The 8,768-nt window shown below is 39.1% G+C and overlaps 1 protein-coding gene across 2 annotated transcripts; it reads left to right on the top strand.

The window, feature by feature from the left end:
- The first annotated feature begins 1,101 nt into the window (after window positions 1-1,101).
- nudt7 (nudix (nucleoside diphosphate linked moiety X)-type motif 7) lies at window positions 1,102-2,455 on the top strand. Of its 2 annotated transcripts, XM_015017750.1 has the most exons (4): window positions 1,102-1,317; window positions 1,399-1,605; window positions 1,689-1,847; window positions 1,932-2,455. In XM_015017750.1, the coding sequence occupies exons 2-4, from the start codon at window positions 1,435-1,437 to the stop codon at window positions 2,283-2,285; spliced, it is 684 nt and encodes a 227-aa protein (XP_014873236.1). In that variant the 5' UTR covers window positions 1,102-1,317; window positions 1,399-1,434; the 3' UTR covers window positions 2,286-2,455. The 2 variants fall into 2 exon arrangements, with proteins under 2 accessions (XP_014873236.1, XP_014873235.1); XM_015017749.1 differs by having other exon boundaries at window positions 1,102-1,605.
- The last annotated feature ends 6,313 nt before the right edge of the window (window positions 2,456-8,768 follow it).

An 8,768-nucleotide genomic window follows, 5' to 3' on the forward strand; every position in this document is an offset into this window, starting at 1 on the left:
GCATCCAGATGGTATGGTCAGAAGTTGGAGTAAACGCTATGAAAGTATGAATGCACCTTGTGTTGAATGGTTGGTGGTGAGTCTCTCTAGTACCAGTTTAACATAATTTAAATGCAAAGGTCAATCTAAGTGTTGCTGCTGGTCATATCCAATCTTTTATGGACCTCAAGTGCACATTTTGTTTGTAAAATCAAGCCTAAAAGTGAAGGTGACAGTCTTGGTGGACTCAATGGACTTGAAATACCTGAAGACCTATCTGTTTAGACTGGCTTTGGGAAAGCATTGTATGTTTATTTTATTTTTTTATGCATTTAATTGCTTATGTGGCATTTTGTTTCATTGTAACCTGATACAAAAAAGTACTTCTGGTAGCCACACTCAACATAATAATGCAACATCTTGCAATCCCCAAAATGTTCCTTTTAAAGCTGGTTTAAAGTATTCCTTAAACCAGCTTCCTAAATATATTTATTCCTAGTTTATTGTTTCCTCAGCTGCTTCTTCAACATATTTTGTTATAAATTGAAGTACTACTAGAACTAATACTTCTATTACTACTCTTAATAATGCCTATAATACATACCACTATTTCATATGAAGAATAAATAAAATAATTCTGCCACACCAGAAAGACATCCATTCAATATTTTTCTGACAAACAGAACAGATCAATTAATTACAGTTTAATAATTTAACTAGGATAACAAAAATGCATGAATTTAAGTTATGTTTTATGTACAGGTAAATGTCAGCTTAAGTGCATTGTAGACATGGTTAATATGTCTAAGTGGTCACAATCAGTACTGCTATAACATGACTATTATATTACAGCTGAGCATATACAACTGGATATCAAATATAAATAATTAAAATCAATTATGTGTAAACATTTAGTTTTATATCTAAAAATCAGTCTTTTATTACATTTTTAGGAACTCTTGCCACTCACAGTATGGCGACCGCGTTGACGTATCGTTTCTTCCGGGCAGCGTCGACAAATCACGACCGTGCTCTAATATCATTGGTTGTCATTCTTCTGTCAGGTTAGGTGGTTTGTTGTTTGGAAAAAAATGAGGCGGGTCTTTTGGAGAAAGCACCAATCCGCGTTAGCTACGCACACCAACAAGGTGAACAGACTTCCGGAAGTAGAGTGTATCGTCAATTCGCGTTGTACGTTTATTCAAAGTGTTAGCTTTTAATATTTTCCTAATTGGAAATAAGGTATTTACGTTAATACGTTAGCACATATTCAAATGTAATACAATTCAATTTGGTCGAAGCAGCTGTCAATTATTATGGACCCTAGTAGCTTGTGAGGTAAATCTTTGCTAGCTTCACTCCTTTGATCTAAATGAAAACTTTTTAAACCCATAAAAAGGCATGTTTGTTGTTTTACAGAAATTAAGATATTTCGTCGCAGGTCGAAAAGCATTAATGTATGGTACCACTATGAATCTAAAAGAGGAGACAGTAGCCACTTTAAAGCGGTTTGACATTGGAGAAAAGTTCTCCTATCTTCCCGTCCTGCCTAAAGCGTCAGTGTTGATCCCCCTGTTTGTGAGAGGTGGACAGCTGCACACCTTGCTGACTCTACGCTCAAAGGAGGTAACCTGCGACGATGTCTCTGTGGAGGATAAATGCTGTCTTTCAGTTTCAGCTTTATGTGAGACCTTCTTTCATCTGTGTAGCTGAGGACCGGTGCTGGTGAGGTGTGTTTTCCTGGTGGAAAGAGAGACCCCAGTGACCGGGATGATGTTGACACGGCCCTAAGAGAGGCACAGGAGGAGATAGGTTTACCGCCTGATCAGGTCGAGGTGGTCTGCACATTGTTTCCAGTCTTCAGCAAGGTAGTGGAGTACTGGTCCCTAATGCACTTTGTGTCAGAGCACTAGATCCATCATTTTCTCTGATTTCTTCATCTTCTTCAACAGAGAGGCTTGTTGGTGAGCCCTGTTGTTGGTTTTATAGAGGAAACATTTATTCCAACCCCAAACCCATCAGAGGTTAGTGCCGTGTTCGCTGTCCCGCTGGACTTCTTCACCAGAGAGAAGGACCACTACGTTAACCATGGTGTTGCTGGGATGACTGGACCGCTGCACTCATTTTACTTTAGAGACCCTGCTTCAGGAAACCAGTATCACATATTTGGACTGACGGCTATGTTGGCAACATTGGTTGCTGTTCTCTCTCTAAAGAAAAAACCTCAATTTGATGTTGGTTTTGATCTTTTGGATCCTTTAGCCTTTTTCAAAGACATTCTGCATAAAAGACTGAGTAAGCTATAATTGCACTTGATGCCCCTGTGACTCTTCTAAACTCCTGCAGCCAGAGTACAATATGATTCTCAATTTTTAAATGCCAGATGTTTAAAAAAAATAATAAAATGATGCACTTTTGTTTCCACTAGTAAACATCTCAATGCTTCCTAATTAAAAAAATAAAAATAAAAATTCCAGTGCTGTATTTCGTTTCATTAACAAACCCTGCTTACACATGCATTTCACCTGACAATTTTTAAGTTTTTAAAAGCTTTTTGAAGAAACAAACCACCAACCCTGCTTTGCGTGTAAGTGGGCTGATGACATCACAAGAGGCACAAGAATCCAGGTGATCGACTAGGATTTGGAAAATACTGAAACAGGTGAACAATTTGAGATTTCGACAACAACTTTGAAGCATTTGAGTTGCACTTGAGTTAGAGGGGTTCATCCTGAAGCGTTTGATGCCAGAGTCGTTCTGCTCACAATGAGTACTAATTTGGATGGCAACGCTGATGCTAATTGTGATATAGACATAATGGTCTTTACAATTTCAAATTGAACAGAACTGTTGTGTTGTTTGTCCCTTTTACACAGGCATGTGCCCTCCCAAAGTTTCCCCGTCAAATTTCAACACACTCTTGCCACTCCCAAATAACACCTCATTAGCAAGTTGCAAGAAAGTCTGCCGCCTGGAAGAAAAATGTAAAGGATAAAATAAAGTGCCATGCACAGTTGCCTGTTGATTTTGCAAATGAATTATCATAGTGAGGCCAGTTATAGCAACAAAAGCAGTAGAAATGTTAACATTTAGTAGATATTACACAAACATGTTGAAACTTGAATACCTAAAGTTATGGTTTAACAAAAAGTTTTTCTTTTGAAGTGTTTTCATGTACCATTTCATCAATAAGCTAAGAGCACACTCAGAAAAACACCAGACAGCCAAAGAACATGTATAATTATAGCCATGTTCAAAATGTTTTTACTTCAAAGTGCTTATAGTTGGGCTGGACAGTGGCGCAGCTGTTGCCTTGCAGCAAGAAGGTCCTGGGTTCGATTCCTGGCCCGGGGTCTTCTGCATGGAGTTTGCATGTTCTCCCTGTGCATGCCTGGGTTCTCTCCAGGTGCTCCAGCCACAGTCCAAAAAACATGACTGTTGGGTTAATTGCTCTCTCTAAATTCTCCCTTGGTTTATGTGTGTTTGTGTGTGTGTGCATGGTTGTTTGTCCTGTTTCTTTGTTGCCCTGCCTCTCGGCTGGAACGTTAGCTGTAGATGGGCACCAGCAACCCTCCCAACTCCACTGAGGGACAAGGGTGTACATCGCACACGGATGGAGCTTAGTTTCAATAAATGCTAATGAAATGAGAACCCTGCACATTATTCCAAACCAAAACATGAATATAGATTTCAAATTCATCATACAACAAGATCCAACATTCTTTAAAAACTCAATCATGTATTGCATCAACACCAAAATACTGAACCAACATTTGCTGGTCAGTTTTGTATCCGTGTTGTGAATTGGTATCTTAGCCCAGGATAACCAAGCTACAGTTCCTCTGCATTTCTTGGTTTTGCATCAGAAATGTCATGTCGTCACCCAAACAAGTTTTCTGTTGGAATAAATCAAAGGATTGGGTCGTGCTGTACTGTTAACATCTTGTTGCTGTTCTCTTACTGGTGTGTTTTAGGTTGTTTGCTTGCGATTTCTTCTTCGGGATAAGGCAACATGACCTCTTTAAGTATCTTGATGTATTGCATGAAATAATTTACAACAAATGGAAAAACTGACTACAGTACCTTACCTTTTAGGTGGTGAACTGCATCTTACACGAGTTTGACTTGACAGAAAAGTGTGTCTAGTAGCTACAAATTCAAACTTGGACGTTTAAATTTTTATTAATTCATTTAATGTAGCAGCAGGATTACAGATATAAACAGAAGAGTATACAAATGTCCAGACAAAGGCAAAGTACATGTTAATAATAGTTCAAATGTATAACACGCTGGGGTTGACCTTTATCCTTACTGCAGGGTCTTAAGGCTAAGATACTAAAGCTCAAGCTACACAAAACCGATACAACAGAACCGTCGAAGGATGTGAAGTCGAAAGCAAACTAGGAAAAGTGAGCAAACTGATTATGCACAAGGTACAGCTCACACTATTGGCAAACAGTTAACTTATCATTGCTGCCCCTTTTGATCGAGCGTTTCACATCAACGAATGTTGACAAGCACACCAACACCAGGAAGTTTTCTACAAAAACAATCGCCACCGTCTTGTCCCTTTTACCTCACACTTACAAATCTCATGAGGCGTGGAAAAAAAACAACAAAAAAAACAAGACAACAACAAAAAAAAACAAACAAAACTACAGAAATGTGAAGCTGCGCAATATTTTGATAAAAATCACACATCTCGACTAAATTACAAGAAAAATATATCAGTATTAACTATGTTTATGACTGCTGAAATGATTACGGGTCAGAGAGGATAAAAAGGACAAGGAGCAGGGACACAAAAGGGACGCCAGTAAACACAGCAGAGCAATGGTTAAGTTGTCAAGGCACACAAAGTTCTGTTGAAAGCATCACAATTGAAATTCAAGATACCCCTGCAGTATATTTCACATTTAAATATACATGGATATTCACAGACATGACTGAAGGGACAAACCTCCCTCCGCCCCAGGACATAACACAAAGATGTGTGTGTGCTCTCTTCGCCACAGTTGAATCAATATTTAACAAGGTTCCATCTCTTTTTTTATTTATTTATTTATTTTTTTAGGCCTAAATATACCGGCTCACTGGACAATGTGAAGGGCTGGACATGAAACCAAATCACCATCCGACAGAAAACAAATGAATGGAAACACGAATGACAGCTGGTGCCACACCCACTTATATTCCCTTTGCCTCAGAAGAAAACAAACAGCAAAATCTCTAAAATGGTAATTGGTCCGATGTCAGATGTAGACCAAGCCAGGTGTCCACACCATGAGGTAAAATTTACATTCATGAAAGCGAAGTCACAGGTTGGCTTTCTGTGTTGGTATGGCTTTAAGAGGCATCTAACCTTTCCACGGTTCTTCCACAACATCGTGTGCTCTTTTGAAAAAATCTCCCCTAACCGAGAGGAACGGAATGCTTGGAGACGGCGTGGCTGCGCTCTCACCTGATCTACAGTAAAATGGATGAGTCAAAGTGCCATTTGAGATGCATGACATGAAAACTAAATAAAATAAAAAAAAAAATAATAAATGGGAAAACAAAAAATGAAAATGAAAATGACAACTTGCCCACACGTCGATAGGTTAGCACAGTTCGGGTAAAATCAATAACGATGTCCACTTGATTATATTTTTTAACTTCAAACAGTTCACAGTAAACCTGTGCTTCATCTCAACAAAAGCACAATCTCAATGATATTCTCCTGTGCCATGAGCATAAACCAAAAAAAAAAAAAAAAAGCTTCGTTTTTACAAAAATACTCTACACTCTGATACATGGATACAAAATTTTAAAAAAGATAAGTTACTTTAAAATGGATCACCAACAGCTGCAGGACAAGAATATGACTATGACAATGTAAACAAAATGCATTTATGACCAATGCTATAAAGAACATCTGAATATTTATCAAAAATTGGCTTTTTGATGACGCCAAATTGGCTACTTTTGAATATGGAAAGCAAAGCAGTGTCAACTGCATGGGAAAATAAAAACCGTCGGGGTTCCCACACAATGTAAAAAAAATTCAGATTTTTCCAGACTAATTTTTAAACACAAATGTTTGCTATGTGATTGGATTTAAAACAAAAAAACGGTGGAAAGATGGAGGAAGCACAGAAGGAACGTTTTGAGCAAGGAAGTAAGTACTGAAGGAAGGGCAGAGGAACAAGGTGACAAAGGAGGACACAAGGAAGAAAGCCACCAAGGATTTTAACTAGGAAGACAGAATTAAAGAAAAAGAAGGAAGGCGAAAGAAGAGCAAGGAGAGAAGGAAGTAACGAAAGAAGGAAACAAGGAGAGAATGAAGAAAGGGATCAAGGGAAGAAGAATTTTGACTAAGGAAGGATCTGAGATGGGAAGAATATCAGATAAAAAAAACATGAAGGAAGGACACAAGGTATCAAAACATGTGCAATGGGACAAGGAATGAAGTCCAGAAATATCTCAATTTTTCATGGAGATCTGGAAAATACAGAAATCGGATTTCAATCTTTTCCAGACTGCGTAGGAACCCCGAGTTATGCACTGTATCAGATATGTGGAAAGTACCTTTTCTTTTCTTTCTTTGTTTTTTGTCTTTTGTAAATCTGCTGAATTGCTTTCCACGGGAGAGCTGCATTCATCTGTAGAAATGAGTAAACATCAAGAGGGCGTCCGCGAGGACGAGCCGGAGACGGGATGGCGACGAATCACAACAGGAGCTTTGGTACGCCTGGCTGCGCTCCAGTCCGAACCCACAACAAACAGCCGGCGCTGTGGACTCAACTTTGCAGACACAGTTAAAAAAACAAAGCCAGTGCTATTAGAAATAGTTAACATCACAGCAGAGGTGCGCCTGTACATAGCACCATAGATAACGTCAGAAACTTCGGCCTCTAAGTAACAGCGAGCCCTCACTCAATATGAAAGAGACGAGCCGTAAAACTTCATCCGGTGCCACTCTGTACGCTCTACAAACACTGACAAAAAAACTAAATAATAAAAAACAAACGGCAAAACAGTCTGCAGTGAATCGGTACAAAAAAAAAGAAGAACTGAATGTAAATCCTTCATTTCAGAGTAAAAGATGAAAGAATATTTTATATGGCTAGTCGATGTGTAAAACACAAAAGGCCCACTGAACCACTCAAACAGTGAAAAATCACAATGTTCTAGTGGGAATGGCTGCTTCTGGACAGGCTTTGACTGGACCACCGAGACTTAAACAGTAAGTTGACATTCTATACAAACGCTATAGCTAAAAAAAAAAAAAAAAAGATAAAATGTGAAAATGTTTGATTAAAACTTATTCATCGTTACAAAGACAACTGCTTTCTTTTTCTTTTTCTCGTGTACAAATTCAGCTTGTTCCTTACAGAGCTGTGGACGGACGGATAATCAGGAGGAGCGTGTTACACAAAAAGGTTATAAAGTGCTTGAGATAAAATGTTTATAAAACCACTCAACACTCTTGTTTTCACTAGTGGAAAGCTGCTTTCTGTCCACAATTAATTGGTAGAAACTACAAACGCATTGAAATGAAAAACTGAACAACACATACATGAATGATGTTTAAAAATTCATCCGGAAAGCTTTCACAAACCTACTGATGAGGCCGAAACATGAAAACACTGCATGGCGCCCACAAAAAGTCACATTATTCAACAGGCTGAACCCGATTTGTGATTGTGTAATGTTCCCCTCTCACCCGATTAATTTCACGCTACATTTTAATGAGAAGTTTTATTTCTTTCTTTCATAAGCATGGGTCAGTTAGAGGCATCAGGGTAAACCAAAACAAAAAACTCCACATTCAAAAAGGAAAAGAAAAAACAGTTTTCAGCCACCCATCACCTTTATTACGGCAATTCTGTTTTAAAACTTCAGTGGACAAAGTATGACTAGCATGTCTGGTAAGCAGCTAACAGCAGGCTAGCTAACTGAGCTTGACGTAGCTGGACCGGCTGAGAGAAGGCCCCCCCAATACTTCATTCCTCTCTCTTACAAATAAAAAACTATTTCCGGCTGCTTGGACAGATTTCCAGTCATAGTGTAGAAACTAGAGAAGCACCACCCATCTCTTTCAATAAGCTAAGGCTCTTTTTAAATTACAGCCTGAATGGTCCGAGTAACTAATATCAACTCGTTATACTGTTGGCGCTCGGAATGACGCCAACAGTAGCAGTAATATTCTGCTGCTACTAAATTTAGAAGGTGGCTGGACTATGTTGTTGCTTAAAACTAGATAAGTTAATAGTAAAATTACATGTTAATTTGGAAGCAGTTTGAATATTTGTCCATCCATCCATTTTCTTTACACCCTTGTCCCTTAGTGGGGTCGGGAGGGTTGCTGGTGCCCATCTCCAGCTAACGTTCCGAGCGAGAGGCGGGTTACACGCTGGACAGGTCGCCAGTCTGCCGCAGGGCAACAGAGACACACAACCATGCACACACACACTTAGAGAAACATTTAAAGAAACCAATTGACCTGACAGTCATGTTTTTGGACTGTGGGAGGAAACCGGAAGACCCGGAGAAAACCCACACATGCACAGGGAGAACATGCAAACTCCATGCAGAAAGACCGGGGCCGGTCTTGCTGCAAGGCAACAGCTCTACCAACTGCGCCACTGTGCAGCCCTTTGAATATTTGTTTTTAAAGAAATTCATTTTTGTATAAATATTGTAAAAAATGTGACATTCAAGGTTGTACCGTGAGAATCTCATCCCTTCCCATGCCTAGTTCAAGTAAAACCACTGGTAGCTTTGTGCTTCTGTCCTCCTCTTCAGAG

This window comes from Poecilia latipinna, unplaced genomic scaffold (genome assembly GCF_001443285.1).
Source record: "Poecilia latipinna isolate Pla-1442-1.1 unplaced genomic scaffold, P_latipinna-1.0 Scaffold2183, whole genome shotgun sequence".
NCBI classification, from domain to species: domain Eukaryota; kingdom Metazoa; phylum Chordata; class Actinopteri; order Cyprinodontiformes; family Poeciliidae; genus Poecilia; species Poecilia latipinna.

What these genes read in the sequence shown, in the direction of transcription:
- nudt7 (XM_015017749.1), top strand. Translation starts at nt 1,381, where the DNA reads ATGTTTGTTGTTTTACAGAAATTAAGATATTTCGTCGCAGGTCGAAAA. An exon ending in TGACTCTACGCTCAAAGGAG is followed by an intron (nt 1,606 to 1,688) that starts GTAACCTGCGAC and finishes TCATCTGTGTAG; the next exon opens with CTGAGGACCGGTGCTGGTGA. An exon ending in TGTTTCCAGTCTTCAGCAAG is followed by an intron (nt 1,848 to 1,931) that starts GTAGTGGAGTAC and finishes CTTCTTCAACAG; the next exon opens with AGAGGCTTGTTGGTGAGCCC.